General features: G+C 51.1%; 1 protein-coding gene across 1 annotated transcript in view; it reads right to left on the bottom strand.

Annotated features, from left to right (window-relative positions):
- LOC100482420 (solute carrier family 22 member 20) overlaps positions 1–24,661 on the bottom strand; it is a 52,247-nt gene extending 27,586 nt beyond the window's left edge. The window contains exons 1-10 of the mRNA XM_034644936.1: positions 23,912–24,661; positions 23,716–23,819; positions 22,150–22,304; positions 19,931–20,099; positions 19,290–19,413; positions 18,297–18,412; positions 14,997–15,211; positions 13,057–13,165; positions 12,675–12,878; positions 2,020–3,308 (exon numbers count right to left, since the gene is read on the bottom strand). Of these exons, the coding sequence (XP_034500827.1) occupies positions 3,212–3,308; positions 12,675–12,878; positions 13,057–13,165; positions 14,997–15,211; positions 18,297–18,412; positions 19,290–19,413; positions 19,931–20,099; positions 22,150–22,304; positions 23,716–23,819; positions 23,912–24,292 (1,674 nt within the window). The 5' untranslated portion in view covers positions 24,293–24,661 and the 3' untranslated portion in view covers positions 2,020–3,211. Of the gene's footprint in view, positions 3,309–12,674; positions 12,879–13,056; positions 13,166–14,996; positions 15,212–18,296; positions 18,413–19,289; positions 19,414–19,930; positions 20,100–22,149; positions 22,305–23,715; positions 23,820–23,911 lie in introns of the transcript that reaches the window.
- Positions 24,662–25,717: the final 1,056 nt, after the last annotated feature.

Here is a 25,717-nt window from a genome sequence, read left to right as displayed (position 1 = left end):
AGAGGAAGAAGCAGGCTCCCAGCGGAGAAGCCTGATGTGGGGCTCGATCCCATAACGTTGGGATCACGCCCTGAGCTGAAGGCAGAGGCTTAACGACTGAGCCACCCAGGTGCCCCAGGGATGTCTTCTTAACTCTTGAAAATGTTGCAGAATTTGCTGCCCAACAAAAATCCTGAGATTCTCTGGACCAAGTTATTCTTGATAATAGGAGGACGCTTTACAATCTTTCAGGCGGGCAAGGTGTCTGTGCTGTGGCCAACACCACCTGCTACACCTGCATTAACACTTGTGGGGAAGTTGAAACCCAATTACATAAACTCAATTGTACATAATTACATTGAGCAAGCTGTTTGGCTTAAAAAGGTGGCTCCTTCAAAAGGGTCTTTGACTCGTTTGATTTTTATTGGTTTGGGTCTTAGGGACCATGGCTCTGAAGTGTGCATCAGACATTGGAAATTATTCTGTTTATAATAACCATACTAATCTCCCTGGCATGTTGTATTCTCTCAAACGTTTAAATGCATGTTGGCAGGGGCACCTGGGTGCCCCGCATCAGGCTCCTCTGCTGGGAGCCCGCTTCTTCCTCTCCCACTCCCCCTGCTTGTGTTCCCTCTCTCGTTGGCTGTCTCTATCTCTGTCGAATAAATAAATAAAATCTTTTTAAAAAAAATGCATGTTGGCAGCTGCTAACCACCATGGAAATGATCTCAGACCAGAACATCAGAAAGGAATAAAGACTAAAAAATTATAACCCGGAAGTCATGACTTGCGAATACCACAGAGATTCAGCGAAAAACCTTGCAAAACCTATCCTGACCCGTGACCTCTGCGTCACCCAGAGGATTCGTAAACACAGTGAGAACTACAGTAGCTGAGAGTGGCACTAATGCCTTAAATTTTAATCACATCTCTTGGGGCTGAGAGTCTAATTAAAAGGGGGGAATCATTAAAAAAAGAAACAACAGCCCAAAATGAAGTCCCTTATGCTAAGCCCCACACAAACCAAGACTTAATTGCAGTTTTAGCCTCTCCCAGGAGTGGAATTTTAAACAAGTCTGGAATTTCCTGATCAACCCTAGTGAGGTCATCTGCTTGAAAGACCCCCCTGTCCTTTGCCTAGAGGAAGGTGACCTTGCCTGAAATAATCCTTTCTTTTGTTTATGACTTCCGAATCCCTGTCCTTTTCTGTCCATAAAAGTTCCATTTCGTATAGATCCTCAGAGTGCCTTTCTACGTTCTGGATGAGCTGTTGCCTGATTCATGAATTGTTGATTGAAGTCGATTAGATCTTCAAATTTACTCAAATTCTGTTTTTTTTTAAGATTTTATTTATTTGAGAGAGAGAGAGAATGAGCAGGTGGAGAGGCAGAGGGAGAGAGAAGCAGACTCCCTGCTGAGCAGGGAGCCCGATACAGGGCTGGATCCCAGGACCTGGAGATCATGACCTGAACTGAAGGCAGATGCTTAACCGACTGAGCCACCCAGGTGCCCCCCAGATTGTGTTCTTTAATAGAACATGTACGAAATCTTTTTCTATGCAGGTCCTCCATTTTGTTTTTCTGCCTCCTCCCTTGGAGTTCAGCAGTGATAGGTCACTTCTTTTTTAAATCCTTATGACTATTTCATCCACGCCAGCAACATGAACTGAGCACTTACTACGAGTGGACCCCGGTAGAGACACACAAAGATGACCTGGCTGTCTTCAAGGACCAAGATAAGCATGTAATGAATCCATGACAACACAGCAGGGAGAATGTGAAGAGGGAACCATGAGATCCCACAGGCAGGCAGGGAAGGTCAGGGGATGCTGCTGCCTGGAGGAGGTGACTCGCAGGGTGAATCTTTTTTCTTTTTAAGATTTTTTTTTTACATTTTTATTTATTTGAAGAGATAGAGACAGCCAGCGAGAGAGGAAACAACAAGCAGGGGGAGTGGGAGAGGTAAAAAGAGGCTCCTAGCAGAGGAGCCTGATGTGGGGCTCGATCCCATCATGCCGGGATCACGCCCTGAGCCGAAGGCAGACTCTTAACGACTGCGCCACCCAGGAACCCCTCGCAGGGTGAATCTTAAAGTATGACAGCAGCACTCTGCCTTTCAAATTCACGGATCTGCTGAGGGCTGTGGGTTGAGAACAACTCAAATAGGAAGCTCACATAAAAGATCGCCGAATGAGAGGTTCAGTCTATGGGAGGACTGAGGATTTGGTGCACCAAGGCTCATGCCTTGGGACAGCTTTTTGGAGAATTCTCCAAAAATGACATATTGCAATGATTCCTGCCCACACTGTGATTTCTTACTTTTTTTCCCAGATTGTGCTTTTTTCTTGAGCTTTAGGGGTGCAGCACTGATCTCATTGATTCTCTGACAATTCCAGGAGGAAGGGCTCAGACAAGGAAATTTGCTCAAGACAACTCAGTGAGCCAGGATTTGAATTCCTCATGAATCTAATCTGAATTATAGGGAGGGTCAAGGTCAGGGATGCAGGCACATGTCCAACACCCGGGCTGGAAAAGCATCTGAGGTCAGAGGGACACCAGGAACTCGTCTCTCTGTGAGACGTTTGGAGAACCAAGCCACACCCCATTTCATTTCTGCAAGGGGGTATTGCCAGGAATGCCAGTGAGGGGCAGAGGTCTCCATCCAATGCCTGAGTCTGGCTTCATCACATATTTACCAACTACTTACTAAGCACGTGCCATGTGCAAATCCCACATTTGCTAGTTGAGAAGGTAAGTCATACACAACTAGGGGAAGAGAGCTTTAATTGTGTATACAGCAAGACGGAGTAAATGCCAAGGGGTGCAGCAGAATGAGTTCTCAAGGACAAGCTGGGTGGGGCTGTCCCAGGACAACCAGGGGCACAAATGTCAGCCACCCTAACCTTGCAATGACACAATGTTTGGAGGTGGAACAAGAATGAACAAAGGTTTTAAGGGGGCAGGATCGGGGATGGGAAAGGGAAAGAGGTCCTCCTTTGGTCCCTGGACATGGTTTCTCTTGACTTTCTACACATTTGACCACCAACTGGCTGCTGGCGGTCAGTTTTCTTCCGGTAACCATAGCCCTGGTTTGTGGGTAGCTCTTTTTGTCATGGACTCAAAGAGCCACCGCCGCCCTTGACCCACCTCACCCCCATCAGTATCAGGAAAAACCCCAGGGGTGTCGGGACACCAGATCAGGTGCCACCAGCAAGAACCAGGTTTGTGGCAGCTTAGATGGTTTCTTTGAGGGGAGAAGATCCCAGCTGCTGGAGAGAAATTTCTTCCCTCTTCCCTTCTGCCTCCTTCTTGGAAAGACCTCCTTTGACTCTGTTGCAATGAAAAGGCCAATGGAAAAATAAGACAGAAAGGCAGAGGAGACGTGGTGAGAAGCAGGTCATGTGTGCACAGCATTCAAGACATGTGTCTCGACTATCCCCAAACCCCCAGGGATGGTAGAAGCCACAGCAGCCCTTCCCCTCGTTCTCGTGGGGGCACCTCAGGGAAAGACTGCAAGGTCAAAAAGTGTTCCAATGAGGACCCGAGGCCAGACATGCACTCAAGGTCACTCAGCGGGTGAATGGGGCATCAGGCTCCCTGAACTTACTGGTGCTGGGCCTGGCTCCCCTGTGGACCAGAGGCACCCGCAGACACCCCTGGGGGACTGGGTACTGCCAGGGCCCTTCTCCCTCTGCCCCAGGTAAAGAATCAGCCAGGCAGGAGCAGGGAGGAGAGTCAGGGGCTGGGAGACGGCAGAGAAATCATCTGGAATAGCCTTCCAGTGGGAGGGCTGCCCCGTGGGGCTTTCTGTCCTTTGAACAGGTGCAGTTTTGCCTTTTTCGCTTGTATCCTTCTATCTTTGAAATAATGTGTGTTCTGGTCTCTTTGATTTCATCCTGGAATCGTGCAGACCGAGAAGGGTTTGTTTTACGTAATTATGTTAGTCTTTGTTTTCTTCTCGTTTTCATCATTTACACCTCTTGTCAGTTTCTCTGGTCTACTTTTCGGGGGCTACAGTTTGAGACCGTTTTCCAATGTTCCAAATGTTTTATCAGAGTTTGTATCCTTACCTTGTAACTCTTTTATTTCTAACCTTTTAGTCCAAAGGTTTAAGCCATTTTTGTGTGTGATTACTTCTTCCCAAAATCACAAAGAAACATTTCTTTTTTCTCGCTCGACTGTCCTCCATGTCTCTCTTTTCTGCACTTGAAGGCTCGTAGTCGTCTTGACTCTGTCCCTTGGGTCCATTCAGCTTATTGGTTTTACCTGCTGTGTGCCTGCAGGGTGCCTGCAGGGTGGGGGCTGAGGGACAGGAGCCTGTCCCACCTGCCTGTTTCTCCCCAGCTCCTGCCTGTAGACTCCCACCTTCTAAAGATGATTCCTAAAAACCCGGAGGCAGACATTCTCCAATGGTTAGGCTTGCTCCACACCATTTTTAAAATTCATCATATGAGCAAAGATGACCAGAGGAGGCCTGTTGTGTGACCTGAAATCCATGGTCGTCTTTTTTTAATGTTTGAAATGTAGTACAATAAGCATTAGAAACAGGCTGGGCTCAGCCCTGAAACTGGGGTTCACCAGCGGTGAGAGGGTGGCAGGAGGTCCCAGCTGACTAATGGCCTGGGCTTGACCTTAGTGGAGCGCCAGACCTCTTGCTGAAAGGCTGAAACCCATCCCCCACCCCTCACCTCTCTAAGCCCCCACTACCAGCGGGAGGAACTCCATGGGAGCTCACCGAATGGAGCCTCGCAACTTTGTCCAGATCCGGGTCTTTCCACCATCTCGGCGGGCTTTCCACCATCTCGCCAGGCTTTCCCAGACCCTTCCCTAGCTTTTGGGCCTTGAGAGGGGCTCCCCTGTGTCTGGGAAACGACCTAATTGAATTCTTATAATTGCTTTCATTGTGTGCTTCTCCCACTTGGTTACCAAAGAAAACCTGCTTAATATAGACAATTTGGAGATAATTTTTATATTAAGTTTTTTTTAAAAGTTTTATTTATTTAACTAATCTCTATCCAGTGCGGGGCTCGAACTCAGGACCCTGAGACTGAGTTGCACGTTCTTCTAACTGAGCCAGCCAAGTGCCCTGGAGATAATTTTTAAAATGTAAAGTAGTCAGGAAAAAAAATTAAAAGTCACTCATACTTTGAGGCAATGACTGTCCCCATTTTAACTTATTTCTTTCTCTCTTTTGAGTCTCTAGTTGTTTTTTTTAAGTTTATTTTTATTTATTTGTTAATTTAATTTATTTATTTAAGTAAGCTCCACACCCAACGTGGGGCTTGAACTCTTGACCTCAAGATCAAGCGTTGCGGACTCCACCAACCGAGCCAGCCAGGTGCCCCTTGAGTCTCTATTTCTTCACATGATTGGGAAATACCATAATTAATATTAATATACTATTTAACAGTATAGAATAAACATTCCCTGTGCCCTAAAATAGTCTTCATCAACATAACTTTTTGCTACTGCTCAGTATGTCATAATTTATTCAAATTGTTGGCAATCTGGAGAGTTTACATTTTTTCCCAGGCATATTAAGCATGGTGATGAGTATCCTTGTAAATAAACTTTGTCCACATTTCAGCTTATTTGCTTAGGGAGGAGTCCTGGAAATGTCATTGCTACTTAGAAGAATATGAAAATTTTCCCATCTCATGATCAGTAATGCCAATGAAACGTCCAGAAAGTTTCAGGAATTTCCTCCTTCCTGTCTAGACATCCTTATTGACTACTACTATGTTTTAAATGTTTTCCTTATTGGATATTTAAAAATGACCTCTTTCCTGTTTTACTTTACATTTCTTTGATTCTGACTGACATGAATACCTTTCCTCTGTTCATTTTCTGTCAGCATTTCCTCCTTTGTGAATGTTCTATTCTTACAGAAAAGGATTTTTTGAGCAGGGCTAGTCCACTCTTCCTTTGCTATGTTGCTCCATCCAACTGGGGCATAAGCCCAATTGGGTCATGGAGGCTGACCTGGCCCCACGCCAGGCAATATAGACCATTCTGGAGAAACAGGATCTGGTCTTGTGGTTAATGAAGGATAGGAGCAATTTACATAGACATAATTTATTAACAAATGGATTTTTGTCAGCCTGTGAAATACATATGGAGGAAGTTCCTTTCTGTCTTTACGCAACCCAGGAACCAGTAGAAGAAGGTGTGCTACAGCTAATCCCTCTTGGCTTGCGGCCATCTTGGAGATGGGTAACGGGAACTTGGAAAGAGCCATTTTCTTCTCATCTTAATCTTTGATACCCAAGACCTGGGGCTAGCACTCATAGTTATCTGGTGATATTAGAAATGGAGAAAAATGAAATGGGCTGAGGAGTTCTTGAATTCTTATTGTTCCGATATCGAAAACTCTACTCAACTGACTCATGAGAGAGACGTTTCTTGCCTCCTGTTCCCCAACATCGCCGTTTCCTACCAAACCAAAACAAGTTGAGTCTTTTCTGTCTCATATTTGGTTGGAAGGGAATTGTCAAGAAGAACCCCGGAGAGGTTATTGAAGAAGCCCACGGACCAGAACACTCGAGAATCATGCAGGAGCATATTAAATGTGTATCTGATTATATGCCCCTCAGGGGCTCTAAAAATCTTAACTGCAAGAGGTCCTACAGCTGTTGGAACAGGTAATCATTGTTGGAGAACACTCATTCTTCATGGGGGTGATATGGCCCCCAGGGGGCAAAAACTGGTTCTTGGGGTGGGGGGGGACAAAAAAATCTGAGATATTACAATGGTTTGTGGCCTTCCACAGGGCCACAGTACGTGAACAGATACACAGTGTATCTGTGGTATTAAACTGTTATCGGGAGGGTGGGGGTGTGATTAGGGAAAGAATTTATATACAGAAAGGTCCCCGTAGTGCGGATGGGAGGCGTGATAGTGAAAAACAGTTGAGAAAGTTTTCTAAAGCAACTACTCTAAATCCCAGGCCCGAGGCCCCATTTGAGCTGAGATGTACTAATGCAAAGGAGACACAAAGGGTTTTTAAGAATCAGGCCACATCAATCCCTTCCTCCAAGTCCTGCAGTGGTTTCTCTATCGACTTAAAAGCCTAACTTTTCAGAGTGGTCTCTAGGGCCGTCCCTGCTTTTCTCCAGGCTCATCTTTCAAGCTCACACCTGGCCATCACTCAGCTCCTCCCAGCTCCCTGGGACTTCAGGGGGCCTTGCATAAGCTGTTCCCTTTTCCAGGGACACACTTGTCCCCTTCTCAACCCGGCTAATTCCTTCTCCTCCTCCTTTAAGTCTAGAGGCATCCCCAATCACTCAATGATTCTCTCTTAATTACACATTTATTTCCGTGTCTTTGTTCTATCTGTGCCTCTCTTCCTCTGTAACCTCCGAGAGGGCAGAGATCACATCTGTCTTGTTGACTCTGCACCCCACACTTAGCACTGTGTCTGACCCACTGTAGGAACTCCATGAGTAATAACACATAGATTAGATTCAATACATCGATTAGATTTCAAAAAGGCTAAACTGAACACCAGGTAAAATCCTTGGCCTCCAGAGCTTGGCCACAGCTCCCTGAGCACTGTCCACTACGTTTATCAGCTCACTCGTGGCAGGCTCCATCTGGACGAGCTCCTCCTGGTGTCTCCACAAAAGTAGGTTTTGTTCCCCAAGATGCTAGCCCATTCTGTTTGCTAAAACAGCACCATGTCTGTTTCCTCCTTAATAGGTCGCAGGTTTAGGGGTGCCCGGGGGGCTCAGTGAGTTAAGCATCTGACTTCATTCAGCTCAGGTCATGATCTCAGGGTCCTGGGATCGAGCCCCACCGGCCCCCATCAAGGCTCTGCGCTCAGTGGGGAGTCTGCTTCTCCCTCTCCCTCTGTCCCTCCCGCTCTCTTTCTCTCAAATAAATAAATACAGTCTTTTAAAAAAATAAGTCACAGGTTTAAATTTGTTATGCAAAAGTTTATATGAGATGCAAATAGGCTTTGAGTGTGGCTCGTTTACCTTTTGGCATTCTTACACTTGCTATAATCTCAAGGGGGAGTCTAGAGGGGTGTGAGGTTGGAGGAGTGCGGAGGTCAAGGGGATTGTCCTTTATCTGTTTATGAGAATGACAACCTGTGTCATCAAAAATATATGGAAAACTTTTCTTCCCTTCTCTTCCTGAACAATTTGATCTTAAAGCCATTACGTGGGGCAGAGCAAGGTAGGTGTCCACATGGAGGGCTGGCCCAGGATGGGGTTTGGGAGCCCAGGTGGGGTGTGGAGGGGTCCGTGAAGGAGAGGGATGGGTCACATGCTGGGGGGTTGATCAAACAGGCAACTATGTTAAGGCTAGGGAAGGCAGATTTCTCATTGTCAGAGAAGGGAGTTAAATATGAAAAGGGAGCAAACTAGGATGAACCTGGTGCCGGGCGGTGCTGGACTGGAGCTGGAGGTAATGGTGTGACTCGGGGATTTCAGTATCATCTACAGATACAGAAAAAAAGATGTATGGGTCTGGGTGTCTACATGAATATTCATAAATCCCCACTTCTGTCTGCTGAGAGGGCTTGAGAGTAGAAAAAACCCATAATAATGAGCCCCTCACACCTGGATCTTGGCTTTTTTTTTTTTTTTAAGATTTATTTATTTATTTATTTATTTGAGANAAGATTTATTTATTTATTTATTTATTTATTTGAGAGAGAGAGAGCTCCAATGGGGGGGACTATCTCACAACCCTGAGACCACGACCCGAGCCCAAATCAAGAGGCGGACAACGCTTAACCGACCGAGCCACCCAGGCGCCCCAAGGATTTTGGCTTCTAAATACCCTTCTCTACCAAGATGAACCAAGACAGTCCGAGAAATGGTTGCTGCCAAGACCGCTACGGGGAAATGAGCCTGGACTCCGCGGTTGCAGCAGAGAACGCGGGCATGCTTAAAAAATTTTAAAACAACACAGAAGTCAAAAGGGTCGTGCTGCCCCAATTGAGGACAAATTGAGCCTCAAAATAAGCAGTGTATAATACATTGAAAAATAAGGATTTCTGAATCCATAATGATACAAATGCATACATAGTAAGTTGAAAGTGTGATAAGGAAGGGAAGACTTCCACTGTGTAAAGTACTTCACCACGAAACGCTTGTTAGTTACAAAGGGGGAAAGAAGGAACCTTCTTTCAGCAGAAGGCTGGCAGGTGCCTCCTTCACTAAGGGATCGAAGGGAACATCACCCATCAGGGGACAGATCAGAATCGCGTGCCAGCTCATGGGATACCATGAGCAGGACTAGGCCTCACGTCTGTGGTAACACGGCCAGAGATGCTCTAAGCTACAACCTATCACATCAGAAAACGCCAAGCCGAGGGAAAATCTGCAGGATAACTGGTCCGGCATCTTCAAAACAGTCAAGGTCATGGTTATCTCACAGCTGGTCTGCGTCACCTTCAGAGACATCCGCAGCCAAGACACGGACCATCAACCACAACAAGGGTGAAATGGACTAGCCAGGAATTTATTATGTGCTGTCAGAGTGTGACGCTCCCTCTGGAGGCAGCCTCTCCCAGCTTGTCTAATATTGGTTGTTGAGAATTATGGATTTCTGGTCTGTAATTAGTTTACCTGGTTCTACAAACTGATTTTCGCTGGGACCAACAGGATACCAAAAAAAAAAAACCCCGGCAGACATATGCCTTGGCTGTCCCGAGATTGAGATACCTCCCTTTCACGCTGACAGCCCGACCAAACCGAGGGCAGAGAGGACCCCAGGCGGTGCACCTGGGTGCCCTGGGCCTTCCTGATGTTTGCCTGCACTTTCTTCCTCCTCATCTCCTGAAAGCCTTATACAAGGTGCTTGTGGACTCATGCTTGGCCTTCCTATTATAAAACCTTGTATAACCATTGGAGTCGAGAGAGTGCAAGAACACCCAAGGACCTGGTCCAGCCTGAACAAAGTGCAACATCTAACTGCCACTTGTGATTCTGACCCGGATCCCCTTGCTTTATAGGATGTCGGCGGGCGGGGGGCAGGGGGAGCGGGGAGGTGGGGGTGGGGCAGACTGGCAGAACCTGAACGAGGGAGGATTAAATGCAAATCATCTATCAACATTAGCTTTCAAACTGTGACGGTTCTATTGAGGCTGTGTAACAGAACACCCTTGTTTGACAGAATCGCACCCTCGAGCATCCGAGCATCCGGCAGAGGCGTCTCAACAACTCTCTCTCCAGGGGTTCAGACAAGGAGTGTAAGTTTGAGATTGTCCCAGATTGCAAGGAACACAGAGACGCGGACGCAGACGCCCTCACACATACATAATTTAAAAAATAAACGATAAAAGCAATACAAAGCCTGGGACTACTCTGCAACGTTTGGGGAACTTCAGAGAGCTTTCTGCATTCGGGATATCGGTTAGTTTCCCAGCGTGGTCCACACCCCCTGGGACCAACCGACTCCCGACAGGACCAGCTAGGTCAGATCCAATCAGCAAACTGTTGTGAGAAAGAATGGCTTTTTCCCCACTCTTGTCTCTTCTCTTCTCTTCTCTTATTTTAAAGATTTTATTNGACGCAGACGCCCTCACACATACATAATTTAAAAAATAAACGATAAAAGCAATACAAAGCCTGGGACTACTCTGCAACGTTTGGGGAACTTCAGAGAGCTTTCTGCATTCGGGATATCGGTTAGTTTCCCAGCGTGGGCAAGCTGGTCCACACCCCCTGGGACCAACCGACTCCCGACAGGACCAGCTAGGTCAGATCCAATCAGCAAACTGTTGTGAGAAAGAATGGCTTTTTCCCCACTCTTGTCTCTTCTCTTCTCTTCTCTTATTTTAAAGATTTTATTCCCTTATTTGACAGAGAGAGAGAAAGCACAAGCAGGGGGAGCGGCAGAGGCAGAGGGAGAAGGAGGCTCCCCGCTGAGCAAGGAGCCCAATGCAGTGCTCGATCCCAGGACCCTGGGATCACGCCCTGAACCGAAGGCAGACGCTTCACCCACTGAGCCACCCAGGCGCCCCTCAACAATTTTAAAAACTAAAAGTATTTTTAGGAGCACCTGGGTGGCTCAGTCAGTTAAGCATCAGACTCTTGATTTTGGCTCAGGTCATGACCTCAAGGTTGTAGGTTGAGCCCCATGCCTGGCTCTGTGCTTGGAATAGAGTCTGCTTGAGATTCTCTCTCTCCCTCTCCCCTGCACTCTCTCTCTCAGTAAATAAATTAAATTAAATTATTTTTAGTAAATCGTCTCCATCATGTAATTGGTTCACATCTGTAATAAGATACTATAGCTTTATAATAAATGCTCCCGGCAGGATCAAAGGAAGCTCTGTTACCCAAAACTCAAATTTCATTTGGCACTATTGGGATTTTCCCGTAGCTCAGGTAAGCAAAATGTGACTTTAAAAAGGCCCAGGCCAGAATCATTACAGTAATATCGGGGCAGGCGGGGGGCACTCCCTCCAGTTGTCTCTTCATGTACTTGGGTCCCTCAGGCAATGTCTCAGAGCACCTGCAAGCAGGCTTCAGACTGGGTTATTGACGAAGATTAACCCAGCATCTGGGGTGTCTAGACCTATACCTATGGCATGAATGGGAATTAAAAGGGCAGAGAGCAAAGGGAGGAATGTTCCAGACAGAGAAAGCAGCCTTGGTGTTGGCAGGGGCCAGATCCTGGGAGCTTTGTAAGATTTCAGATTTTATCTTCAACGTAAGAGGATGCCAGGGAAGGGCTGCAAGGAGTGATGTGATTCTTTACATGGCAAGCCTTTCACACTAGTTGCTGTATAAAGAAGAAAGTGGAAGGGACGGAGGAGATACGAGGATTTTAGAGCTGTCCAGACTCGGAGGGGGATCAGGGGTGAGAGAGACGGACAGATTCTAAATATATTTTGGAGGCAGAACTGCCAGGACTTGCCAAAGGAAATGTCCTTGATCTATGTGAGTCCAGCCTTAGTCCATGGCTCAGGTTTGCTGTAGGATGCTCACGGGGGATTATTTTAAGGATTTCAAACACAGTCCACCTCACAGTCTCTGCGCATAGATGGCTCCAGCTGTGGGATCAAGCTGGACTCAGAGAAAGCAACAGACTTGGGTCCTGTTCCCTTCCCCGGTCCCATTCCCCACAACCAAGGGCCTTCAGTGACCCCACTGTTGCTGAGAAATGCAACAAGTCTGCTTGGCACTTTTAGAAACATCATCAAGGACATCACCTTACTCAGTGACCTCCCTAAGGATATCCACGAGAGAAATTTCTTCTAGTGCTAATTGTTGAGGAAAGTTTCACTTTCCCCAGAGAACTGGTAGCCCTTTTTCTCTCTGACAATACGACAAAAGTCATTAAGAGGATCTCTTTCTGTTGCCAGGAAGCTTGGGCCAAATTTGAAGGCCACCAAGGCAGCCACACGGGCCTGTCTTTGCTTGAGAATATGGCACTTGTCCTCCCCACAAATCGTCATCCCCACCTCTTTGCCAGGCTTGACTTCAACCCATGCTTCTGCTTTGCCTAGTTTCCAGTTTATCCTTCATGCTGTTTCACCATTCATGGCTGGGTCTGTCCTTGATGAAAGCCAAGCCTCTTAGACAAACGTGAGTAGGTAAGGCTGGTCTTCCCAGTGCCGCTCCCACCCACCAACCATGACGTTGTAACAGCAGTGGGAGGACCCTCATTGCCCCGAGTTGTTTCACGGGAACCTGCAGCCTGTTTGGTCATTCCCCCTCACCATGCCCAGAGGCTCCTTACCTCCTCTCCATGGCCTCGATGGTCTCCACCAGGGGCGCGTTGCGGGTCTCAGCCAGGAAGCAGACGGCCAGCCCGGCCAGGATCGAAGTGGTCCCGAAGCTCATGGGCGGTAGGATGGCGCTGAACTCCCCGAGCGTGGTGACCAGGGGTGCAACCAGACCCCCAAAGCGGGCATTGACCGAGGCAAAGCCCATCCCCATCTGCCTAAAAAGTGCAGACTGGTCAGTGGCCATGGCCCAGGCTGCCTAGAGGGCCGGGAGTGCCGGGCCCTGGGTGTCAGGGGACAGACAGAAAGGAGAAGGGGTCCTGCTCAGCAAGCTCAGCCTGGAGCTCCAGGGCGTCCCACGAGGCAGGGGCTGATGTGCTCCCCCCGTGCACCCACCTGATCTCTGTGGGGTACAGCTCTCCCGTGAACAGGTACACACAGATGAAGGAGCTGGCCAGGCAGCCTTTGCCTAGCGCCGCCTGGGCCGTGCGCAGGGTCTGCATATCTGCAGGGGGTAGGCAGAGCCGGGGGTTAGGGGGAGCTCCGAAGCCCAAAGGCGATCAGGGAGGCAGAGGGGTAGCGGTGGGAGCAGGGGTGCTCAGGAGGGGACGGGATATGGGGAAGAGGCAGAGGCTGAGGCTCAGAACCCGAAAAGGGAGGAGGGACGCAGAGAAATGGGTAGAGAGGATTGGGATTCCCACTACCTCGTGTTCTCACCGGGGCCCCAGAATGCCCTGCACTGCCCTTCTCTCACTTCTGCCTCCTTTCCCCCTTCCCGAGGCAGGACAAAGTTTGGAGTTAGGCCTGGGTTAAATCCCAGCTCTGACCCAGCTGGGTGATCTCGGTCTCTGTCACTCAATCTCTCTGAGCCTCCCTGTCCTCAACTGTAAAATGAGGAAAACACCAGCACCTGCTTCGCAGGGCTGTCCTAAGTTTCCGTGAGGTCGTGAGTGCAAAGAGCTCCGCGCTCACTCAGTGTTTGCTGTTACCATCATTGGCTTGTCCTGCCCTCGGTTATGATAGTAAAACCCCAACGCACACGCCCGACACTGAAGCAATGGTCAAGGAAACGGTGGTACGTCCCCAGGCTGCACACTGGATCCAGGAGGGGGTTTTATAAAACACCCACACCTGGGCCCTACCCCTCTCCGTTACATGAAAGCCTCTTGGGGATAGCCTCAAGTTTGGGCCTTTCTTTAACGGTCCCTAGGAGATTCCAACATGCAGCCAGAGTTGTGAAACACCAATCTGGATGAATTATTCCATCGTAATACAAAATCAGGGTCATGGAACATTTGTATGAACATGAACAAGCCTATTGGGGCGCCTGGGTGGCACAGTCCATAAAGCATCCAACTCTTGGTCTCAACTCAGGTCTTGATCTCAGGGTCATGAGGTCAAGTCCCACATTGGACCCCACGGTGGGCGTGGAGCCTCCTTAAAAAATAATAATAAATAGGGCATCCTGGATGGCTCAGCTGGTTGAGAGTCTAACTTCAGCTCAGGTCCTGATCTCAGGGTCCTGGGGTTGACCTCACTCAGCAGGGAGTCTCTTTCTCCCTCTCTCTCTGCCCCTCCCCTGCCAGGCACTTACACACTATCTCTCAAGTGAATGAATAAAATCTTTAAAAATAATAATAATAAAAATAAATAAATAACATGAAAAAGCATATTTACGTTATAACATAGTGAAATAGGATATATTATATATATATATAAGACATACATATATATACATATATAATTCTATTTATATATGTACATACATTATATAATATTATCTCAATTATGTGAAATACAAAATCTACAAAAAGGAAAAGAGATTGGAAGAAAATATGTCAAAACACCAATTATTACCGATAGTAATAATCTATCCCTTTTACAGGAAGGCGATAAAGCACCGAGAAATCAGACAAGTTGCCCAAGCCCATGGGCCCTCGGCTTTGCACAAGCTCTAGGACTCTGATACTCAACCCTGGCTTCTTGCTGGAATCACTGGCCTGTTCTTTGGACACCTATGCTTGGGTCCCGTTCCCTGACACTGGTGGCACTGGCCTGGAGCCCCTGGGCATCGGGAATTTCTAAGGTCGTCAACCTGATCTCCTTGACAAGATGGTAAATGCTTTGGGGGCAAAGACCCATGTCTTTGCCAATTCTCCACCATGACCCTGATACTAAGCGCTAAGTGCTTAGTAAAAACTCTGCTAGTGGACGGTCACTTCCTTTCCAGATCCAGAAGAACACCCCTCAGCCTTGTTCCCTTGTTGTAGTCATTGCCCACCAGACCCCAGACCCCAGAGGCTCCCGGGCGGTCATGGCAGAAGCAGATGGCTCACCTTCCGGCACAAACATGTTCACGATCACCATGAGCCCGGCCAGGATGAGGAAGGAGGCCACGGTGGCCCGGCGGCCCACGTATATCATGGTGGTGGTGGCCACCAGCATGGCCGGGATGTCTATGACCCCGAACAGGACCTGCACCAGGTAGACGTTGAGTCCAAACTTCTGCAGGTCCATAGCCAGCCCGTAGTAAGCCATGGAGTTGGAGAACCTGGAAGAGGCAGCAGAACGGTCCTGCTCCAGCCCAGGCTTCACGGTTCTGGACCCAGGGGATGGTACACAGGATGAACGACACAGGACGTCATTCTCAGAGAGTTAAAATCCCTTGAATTTAACCCGCCTGCCATACGCCTCACCAAATCCAAGTCTCTGACTTGGTTCTTAGAGCCCAGGATCCTCCCTCCATGTCCCTGCTTAACCACCTGCTCCCCCGAGTCCAAATCCATGCGTTCTGAAGTGGGCGTGTCTACTCCATCTGCTCTGCTCCAGCCCATTCACCTGCAGCCTTCAGTGGCTGATCTGGGCTTCATATCTAAGAGCTGGAAGGAGAAAATGAGAACCTTCCAACCAGGCCAAGACCCCATTGGACCCTCACAGCGTCTCCCAACGTTTACTGAGAAGTCTGCTCCCGCAGATGGTTGCTTCTACCAATGGGGTTTACGGTCAATCTGATGGCAAAGGTCTGGAGTTCTCACACGGGGCGGGGGGGGCGGGGTTCTCCAGAGAAATTTAACATGTCCCTGAGCCAGTGTCTCAAAGAGTTATTTGTACATCCATGTTCATAGCAGCATTATTCACAAGAGCAGAAAGGGAGAAGCAACCCTGAGTGTCCGTCAACCGATGGATGGACAAACAGCATGTGGTACACAGGGGTAATTACTCAGCCTTCAGACAGAATCAGCACCGAACGCGGCCGAACTGTGCGGTTATCAACAGTACGACGCCGGACTTTCTGTCATGTGTCATTTCTCCCACTGAACAATAAGAGCATGGGACTGGCCCTCATGAACCCCGGCGGGTCAGCCTGGTTTCGTGTCCCTACAAGACCATATGCAGACGCAGGCTCTGGAACGTATGGGGGAGGAGGGGTGGAAAAATGAAATTTGGCAGGGGGCTCTCTCCAAGCAGGACGTGGCCTCTGCCCCCTTAGCACTTCCTGAGAAACGCCTACCATCACTCCCACCTACCCCAGCTCTGTGAGTCAGGGGGATGGAGAAAAAGAGAAGACATTTCTAGAAAGGTGATACAGTAATTCTTATTGACCCCAGGCAGGTCTGGATTCATGTAACACTGTAAAGATATTTACAGGTATGATTAAGTTATTAAACACAAGTAGCAGAAATGTATGGTATTAACCCATTTTTGTAAGATTACATGTGCGTGTGTTGTGTGTACAAAGGTCTGGAAGGATACAGACTCATGCTTGGCAGGGCTTGCTGCTGGGCTGGGGGGAGCAGCGGGAGGGGGGCATTCGCTTTCCTCTCGTACAGTGGTGGCGGGTACACATCTTGAGTTTTCAAGTGTCAGGCACTGTTCTATCGGCTTCACATACTTTCATGCTTCTCGTCTTCACAACCACCCTACGTGGTAGGTACTCTTACGATACCAATGTTACAGTTGGGGAAACGGAGGCACAGAGAGGTTAAGTAACTCGCCCAAGATCAAGACAGGGCTGTGGCAGATAAGTGGCAGAGCTGAGATTCAAATGCAAGCAGTCAGGTTCCAGAATCCTGCCTTTGGTTTTGTCTTGGTTTTTTAAACTGAAGTACAGTTGAGTTCTGCCTCGCAACCAATACACTATCCTGCCTATACGTTTCTGGGTTGTTTGAAAAAATATTTTTTTTCCAATGAGTATGCAGTGCTTTTGTAATTTAGGGGAAAAAAACCAGTAGAGAAAAAGAAATGCAAGTTAACGGAAGGCATTTACCACAGAAGTTCATGAAAGTCTACCAGTTCCTCATAGTTCCTCTTCCTCCCAAATCTCCCCACCTGCCGGCAGAAACTCCGTCTGGGTGACCCGGTCACTAGCTGCCCGAATTACTTCCTTCTAACCGAAATGGGCCTTAGCTTACTCTTTCCAGAAGGATCGAAGAGGGGACTCTCAACCCTGGAATTGTTCATTCGTGATGTTGCTTCTCAGTGGGAAGAGGACAGCAAGGTAGGGGCTTGTGGGCCGGTAGGGTGCTGGTGGGAGAGGGTCACCTTCCTGACTTGGCTTCTGAGGAGCTCTCTGGCTGCCCAGGGCAGAAGCCCTCTAAAGGTCCAGAGGGGTGGACAATCCCACATTTCCAGTGTGCAGGGGACACAGCTCCGAACTTTGTCAGGGAACAGACTCTACCAGAGCACGCACCCTGGCCAGGTCTGGGAGGGTTACGTGTCTAAGCATTCAGTCCTCAAAAGGACCTTAGGGGTAGGTACATAAGTTGGAAATTGGGGCACCAGGAGGCCGGCTGACTTGCTCAAGGTCACCCAGGTAGTCTGGTCTTCTACCACAGCCTGGTAACCACAAAACAAGCGTGCTGGGTCTCCTCCAGAGAACAGATCACCTATCGCCTGTGTTCCCTACTTCACAAATAGCAGCCCTTACTATTTACGTATCTAGGACATCCCGTCAACTGCAATTCAAATGACCCCCCTACCCCTTTATAAATCAGTTTCTCATCTTAGGATTTGCCAGCTGCCAGTCTGTGCTAATGGGAACAGAGTGCCCTTGTGGTTTTATCCATTTTACACTTCCTGTTTATCTATGTGGCTGCTGTGAATTCCTTCCTGGTCCCCTGGCAAACTCCACAACCGTTTCTGTAAAATCCGCTTAGATGTCATCTCCTGCACGAAGCCCTCAGCAGCCCCAGTCAGGAGAACTGCCATAAGGACACCTGTCATACCTCATAGACATTATTGTTTCCCGTCTGTCCCCTTCTGGACCCACAAGTGTTTCTCCAGAGTGCGACACTTCCCAGATCTCCTGGAAAACCCCAAGGCTCTATCAGGATGGGACGAGGTGCAATTTGGAAAAGCTCTGTGGGTGATTCCAATGGGTAACCCCCCCCCACTAAGGTGAGACCCACTGTCCAGATGTGGGGTCCCTAGGTCAGCACAGATGACTCATCTATGACCACATCTCAGCACTGAGCAGAGGGCCAGAGGCCCCTAGAGAAAGGGTAGGGAACAAGACTGAATTCACAAGGCTCACCTGCTCATTGCATTAAGAGTATCTGAGAACAGAGTCTGGAAGTGGGGATAGAAGGCGTGTCCCTGCCTCAGGTCAAAGACTTGGGCTCAAACACATCACCTACCAGACCACCATGAGACAGCATGTGACCTTTCGGATGGCCGGGGTTCGGAAGAGGTCTAAGACCGAGTTGGAGGTGCGGACATTCGCAATCTCACTCTGGATGTAAGAGCTCACCACCTGGACAAGGGAAGTTTGATCAGCAGAAGGGAAGGATCTGGGACCCTGTTTTCCTGCAAGGAGTCCCTTCATCTGTGGAGAGGAAGGTCAAGGTTGAGGTCCCCGGCAAGATGGCTGGTTCTAGTCTCTCCATCCTGAGACGGATGGCTCTCAACAAATTGCTTCCAGAGCTTCGGGATGAAGCGGAGAAGTTCCAGTGTGAGCCCCAAGGCTCCTGGGCTGCCTGCTGATTAGGCGGGAATTACCACCTGTGGTTCTCGAGGGACCCTCACGCCTCACTCCTGCTAGAGACTCTGAGATAGGTGGGGCAGTGGTGGAGGGCAGGGGTTCTGAGTGGTTCTGCCGCTTCCCACTGTGCGTTCTTAGGCCAATGACGTAGCCCATTCAAACTGCAGTTTCCTCAACCGCAAAAGTAACACAGGAAATGAGATTATGTCCGTAAAGCCCTTAGCAGAGTGCTCAGCATGGGGCTTGAGAAACCGTCCTTATTTATAATAAATGGTAACTATCTTCTAACTGGTAACTATCTTATGCTGGTATTTACCGTAAAGGGTACTTTTGTTACTGATTCTTTGATAATTTCATTTTATGACTTCTACTTTGACATTGTCACTTTATTTTATTATTTTATTTAAATTTCGGCTAGGTGTCAATGGGAAGGGGTCATTTCCCCACGGCACAGTTGGATGGACTGATGAACAAGCAGTTAAATTATTGCTCTCCGATCGCACAGCCATGCAGTGGGTCCACCTGTTTGCCTCACCGGAACTCTTCCCTCTTCACCTGGGTGGTGGGTGTGTCCTGGGAAGCTACTGAGTCCCGGCCCACCTTGAGGCCAGCAGACGGTCCCCCCCCTTTCTTCCACCCATGCGCCTACCTCTTTGGTGAGCCTCTCGCCCTCCTCCGCTCTCCCGTTCATAACGGCCACCTTCCGCAGGTTCTGCACAGCCAGCTGTGACCTGCCATGGAGGAGGAGCCAGCGGGACGACTCCGGCAGCCACCTGGCACCAAAAGAAGGATCAAGGATGGCAGGGTTGAGTCGAGCTCCTTTCATTCTCCAAACCCAAGTACACCTTCGTTCCCCTTCTTTCAGACCCTAAAAAAGCACACCGTCCTGCTGCCTACAGACTCAGGAAGCCTGGGGGACATGCCGTCTTCCCTTTCCCAAAGCACAGCAGGCAGGGAAAACTGAAGGGCACTTAGAAACGTTCACAGATCCAGTTTTGAATCCGGTTCTGACCCTGCTGTGTGGCTTGAATGAGCCGTGGGCCCTCCCTGGACTGTGCCTCAGTTCCCCTCCTGTTGTGAGGAGGCAAAACCACGTGAACATTTTGGAGCCTTACACTAATGGAAGGGATTTGATCCGAGCTTCCCGACAGCCAGAGGCAGTGCCCGTGACCCTGTGGTCCCCACAAGCATCGAGCCTCTTTCAAGTCCCCAACACGTCCAACAAGTCCCAGTCATTGCAGAGCCCCAGATGGTCACGGGTGAGGCTAAGTCACATTTGTCGGGACGTACCACGAGTAGAGGAAGAAGATGAGGAAAGGAACAGAGACAGCAAACTGCAGCCACCGCCAGGGGCGGATCAGGTATGCCACTCCGGCCAGGATGAGTTGCCCCAGGGTGAAGGAGTACCCCAGCAACGCCCCCGCCACGGTCCGGCCCCGCGTGGGCATCCACTCCACGACTGTGGAGAAAATCAGGACAGGATCAGTGGGACTCATACCCCCCACGATTGTCTAATCCACCTGTGCCCTTCAGGGCGACTCCGTGGCCACTTGAAATTCTTCCAGAGACCTCCTGAGACACAAGTGCACCAAAGAACTTAATACAACCCATAAAACCACCAGAATGTTAGAAAAAATCATGGCAATTTTTTTTCCCAATCTTAGAGTCAGGAAAGGCTTTTCTAAGAATGCCACAAAACTCAGAAGCAGTAAAAACAAAACAAAACAAAAAAGTCAACAAACTTGACTTTATAAAAATAAGAGTGTCTGCATATAAAAACAAACACCTTCACTGTCTTTAACAACAAAAGCAAACACCATAAGTCAAGTCGTAATGTCAGCAAAAACAGGCAAACAAAAAATTTGCAACTCAGATTATAGATAAAGGGTGAATTTCCCTAATATTGGAAGGGTTCTTATGTATCTATAGGAAACCGACCAAAAGGCAAAAAAATAAAAAAAAAAAAAAAGGAAAGGAAAGGAAAGGAAAGAAAGAAAGAAAGAAAGAAAAGAAAAAAACAAAAAGAAAAGAAAAAAAAACCCACAAAAAAACAGGCAAAAGATGTAAACGGTTGGTAGGAAAGGAAATACAATGGCTCTTAATTACATGATTTTTTTGTAAATAGCAAAGCTTGGAAACAACCTTGCTGTCCAGGCATGGGGGACCGGTTAATGAATCACGCACTCTCTCACAAGGCAACCGTAGCACGTTAACAGGGAAGCTTCTGTCCCACGAGCAGCAGTTCGTATGTCCCGTCAGTCAGCAAATCCTGTTGCTTCGACCAACAGAATCCAGTCAAGCCTTTCCCGCCTCTTCCTGCTACCCCCTCAGCTCAAGCGAGTCTGCCACTGGCTGGTGACCGCAGGAGCCCCGGAACTGGCCCCCACGGGGACCCTGGCAAATGCTGAGTCAGGTCAGGTCAGGCCTCTCCTCAGCTCGGGACCCTCCAATGGCTCCTGTCTTGCTCAGAGTCAAAGCAAAGTCCATAAGTGGTCACGGGGCCTAAGGATCTGCACCCCTAACTCCCTGACCTCATGTGTCACCACTCCCCTCCCCCTTTCCACCCCATGCTCTGCTCCAGCCACAAGAACCCCCTCCTCAGGATGCCTGGGTGGCTCAGTCGGTTAAGTGTCTGCCTTTGCCTTCCGACCCCACGAGCCGCGGCTGGACGCCCGCCCTGGAGACTGAGGCGAGTGGGCTGGGATTTGTTGGGATCGTGCATGAGATCAACAGCCTTCAGTGCCCTGATTCAGGGAGAGGGGTGTCAGCTGTGCAAGCCTGGTACACCCTGGTTCTCCAGCCCTAAGATTTCCCCCCATCCCTGAAATGAAAGAGCCATTCCGTCTTTGGCAGCCGTCTCTGGGTCCCTCAGACCCTCCCGGAGCCTGGTGGTGGCCCAGGTGGCCCAGGTGCAAACTAAGCCCTTAGCACAAGCGGGCAGCAGGCCTGTGCGCACGGGGGCTTTCTACTGCCTCACGGCGCTCCACACCAGTGCTCCCAGCAGCTGCCTGAACCCAGCCTGGAGTGAGGACGGACCCTGTCACTTTGCGAGTGGGGGACACTCCCACCTGGCTTCCAGGGGGCCTGGTCTTCCCCATGACGCTAAGGAGTCACCACCTTTGCAGACTGGGTGAGCCCTGCCCTTTTTGGAGCCACAGAATCTTAAGGCTGCCTACAGCTTTGGGGACCACTGTGTCTCAGCTCCCTTCTGCGTCCCCACACTGAGCCCACACCGAGCCTGGCATACAGTAGGTGCTTACTAAGTGCTTATTGTGGACTCTCGCACATAGGAAATAGTCCAACCCTCTCAGCGCACAGAGGGGCACATTGCAACCCAGGGTCCACGGCTGAGAGCCCAGATCACCCAAGAACCCCACGGTGGGGTTCTGAGGGGAAGTCACTGGACGAGAATCTCAACACGCACAACAGGAAAGACGTCCACGAATAGGGCGCCACCCCCACTTCCGTGAGCCCTCCTCCCCTCCAGGCCCCTCCTTGGCTGGACTCACCCAGGGAGAGGGAGTTGAGGATGATGCCGGAGAAGGTCATGCCCATCAGGAACCGGAAGACACAGTAGGCGCCGAAGGAGCCGAAGTAGGCCGTGGCGGCCCCCGAGACTGCCAGCTGCAGGTAGGACCAGACCAGGGGGCCCTTGCGGCCCAGCCTGAGCCGGGCGCCGGGCACGGGGTTAGCTCCTGGGGACAGCAGCCGCATCCCTCGTGAGGGTTGCCGACGGAGGGCGGAGGAAGCTGCCCCCCAGGCCAGGCCCTCCTCACAGAAGTGACTGGGACCCAGGAACTGGCGACCGAGGTTGGTCAGGGAGGGAGAAGCGTGGTGTGGAACCAAACCAGACCCGAAGAGATGTCTTTTCTCTTTTGTTCCTTCACTCAAGGAGCATTTCTGGCCCTCTGACCCAGCTCCTACTCTTCGGGGCTTGGGGAAAGGTGGGGATTCTGTGAAGGTCCAGAGGCAGGTAAAGCCCGTGGCGAGAGGGTCCCCTGAGTGAACTTGCGGCTGGACAGAGGCCTCACACCAGGACTCCCGGGCCAGCGGGAGCAGGACCCCAGCGTCAAGTCCTCATTTGAACTGGTCATGCTGGGGAGGTCAAGGTGGGGCGGGGGCTTGTCACCCCACAAAGGGGTCGAAGGGCAGGGCTCAGGGTAGCAGGGTTAACCCCGTCTGGCCTGGGCACGGCCCATTTGTGAGGGTCCAGGACCAGAGCCCTAGCGTGGCCGGGAGGGCAGCAGGCCAGGAAGGGGGCCAACACTGCCCAGCCCGTGATCCACTCATTCATTCGCTCATTCATTCTGTGACGCAAACATGCCTCGATCACCTCTAGGTAACCGTCCTGCACTGGGGGCTGGTGACAAACATGACACCAGGGATAAGAGACAAGCTCATCCATGGGAAGGCCAGGCTGTGCTGCGACCCAGTATGACCAGGGTCATGACAGAGTTGCCCACGAGGGGCCTGAGGCATGCAGCACAGGGGCAGGGTGGGGGCAATCTGCACTCCAGGGTGCGGGAGGGCCCCCCCCCGCCCCGGAACTGGCAGGGAGGGGAGAGGAGAGGGGGAGGCAGAAGGGGAGGACGGAGGAGGTGTGGAGCCCACTCCATCGGAGCCAAGCGCTATGTTTGGGTTTCCCGGGGTCTCTCTAGAAGGGCTGTCGGCTACCCTCAGGGGCCGGTCTGCTTAGTTCTGGTCGTCCGTACAGCAGGATTCGGCAGGGACAGTAGGGAGGACCAGAAAGCTCTTCCTAAAGGAACATGCAGAGCCTTGAAGGGAAAGTAAAATCCAGGCGTGGGGTGCGCCAGCAACCGTATGACAAAGATGGGACAGAGCATAAGTACCCGGGGGCTTGGATTACATAAAATCATAAAATATCTCTGGTAAGAGACACAGAAACCAGACTACCCTCCAGAAATCACTGGACAGGAACGGACACTTTCCTGCAGACTCTCTCACACCTTCCAGAATGGTGAACCATGCGAATGTATTATCTCTAGACAAATCAACGTCAATAAAGTAAAATGAAGAGGCTCAGGTGGCTGGGGCCCTCCTCCCTCAAGGCTCACCTGTCCGCGAGGCTGCCGAACACGGCGGCGCCCACCAGCACCCCGGCCATGTAGATGGACTGAGCCAGGTCGCGGAGGGGGCGGTCTTCACACACCAGATCCCACTGCAGGGGAGCGAGAGGGACGCTCCAGCCTCGGCCTCAGGCCACAGCCCCCCGCCCCCACCTTCCCGCCACCACCCCGGCCCCCCGCTGACCTCCATCACGATGGTGGACGGGAAAATGCTGCGATCATAGACCCAGCCGTCCTTGCAGCCCTCCGTGGCCGCCCCACGGACAGAGGTGTTGGGGCTCAGGAGGGCCCACTGAGGCTCCGTGAAGCGCTGGCAAGGCTCAGGGGTCCCGAGCTGGTCCAGGGGTACCGTGGCCCTCAGCCAGGCCCCCGAGTGGTTGGCGGCGGCCGCGGTGTGGTTGGCGGGGCCCCGGCAGTGGTGGCCGGGCACGGCGGCCGTGAAGTTCTGCAGGAAGTTGTGACAGGCCAGCAGGCTGCAGGGCAACAGGAGCAGGGCCGTGTAGACGAGCTGGAAGCGGCCCACACCACCCAGGCTGTCCAGCAGCTCCGTGAAGGCCATGGCCATGGGCCTGGCCCACGGCCCAGCTTCCTGCGGCCTTATGTAAAGGACGGGGCCCCGGGAGGTGGAGGAACAGGCCGGGGGTCAGGACCACAGACACCCCGGTGTCCGATAGGTCGCAGGGGTCCGGTTACACCTCATGGGAGGCCTCGGGCGTCCCCATACCTGCAGGGCTCCCCCTCCCTCCAGGGCCTTGCTCCTCAATTCTCTCCATCTCCCCTCCGTGTTAGAAAAGCAGGGCTCCCAGAGCACTGCCTCGCAGCCCACCGCCCAGATCTGCAGGCCCAGCCGCCGACCGCTGCCCGCACCAGCAGGACCCCTGCAGTCACTGCAGCGCCGTTGTCACCCTCCCCTTTATCCAGAGGCCATCGTGAAGCGTCTTCAAGAGCCCGATCCAGCCTCAACATAGGGGACCCAGTCCCTGTGCCCGAACCCCCAGGAAGTCAGAGGCTGCACAGGAGCAACTGGGGTGGGGGGAGGGGGGAGTCCTTTAACAATGCTCAAGCAGGGCAGCCCAGGGGAGGCCCGGGTCTCCCTGCCTCCGTCCCAGGCACTCAGCCTCAGCGTGGGGGTCTGCGAGAGGGTAGATCCACAGATCATCCAGACCGCTCAGTATTCCAACCCGCTCATCAAACAGAACCCCAATACAAAGAACTAGGAGGGTGGGGCCCAGGGCACCTGCCCTCCCAGCCCTCCCAGCCCGCACACCCTCACACCCCAGCCCGGACTCCCAGGAAGTGATGGGCACCCCCCTGACAGGACGCCAAGGCCCAGACCCGCTCTAGGACTCCCAAGGGCAAAATGCAGGCTCAGGACAGGGGTGGGGGGAGGAGTTTCCAGGCTGGGGAGTAGTGTCCGGGAAGTCCGCCACTTGGGGCTCCCAGCAGCTGAGGGCAGCACGCACCCCCAACCTTGACTCCATCAGCCTCTGCCCTGCAGATGCTGTTCTAGTTTGTGGCTTACCCTCCCCCCCCGCCCCCGCTTCCAAGCTCCATTCTCTCTCTCTTCTACCCTCACCTCAACCCACTCTTAATCTCTGGTAAGAAAAGCCAAGACCCCAGAGGTGCTGGAGCCGCTTACGCAAGTGGCAGGTGTCTAGGTGAAGGCAGCTTTTGTGTTCTGGGAGCTTCCTGGGGGGTCAGGTTTGTGCTCAGTAGGAGTTCGGGTTTCAGCCAGAGCCTCCTGGGCCAGAGCGCACAGGGAGGGCAGGGGTCAGGCCTCTGGGGCTGTGAGGAGGGCGTATAGGACCAGTGGGGTCACACAGACCTCAGCACTGTGGCCTTGTCCCTGCAGCTGGGGCCCCATCCTCCCCAACTTCCTAGATACCCAGGACTCCAGCAGGGGGTGAGAGCCCCCAGGGCATCAGGGAAGGAGATGGAGGGCAGGGCAGGGGTGGTGGGGGCCCCAGGCTGTCCCTGCAGGCCAAGGCTC

The sequence above is a fragment of the Ailuropoda melanoleuca genome, chromosome 16, assembly GCF_002007445.2.
Source record: "Ailuropoda melanoleuca isolate Jingjing chromosome 16, ASM200744v2, whole genome shotgun sequence".
NCBI lineage: Eukaryota > Metazoa > Chordata > Mammalia > Carnivora > Ursidae > Ailuropoda > Ailuropoda melanoleuca.
The sequence above is the reverse complement of the archived record's forward strand: the minus strand, read 5'-3'. Positions and strand labels throughout refer to the sequence as shown.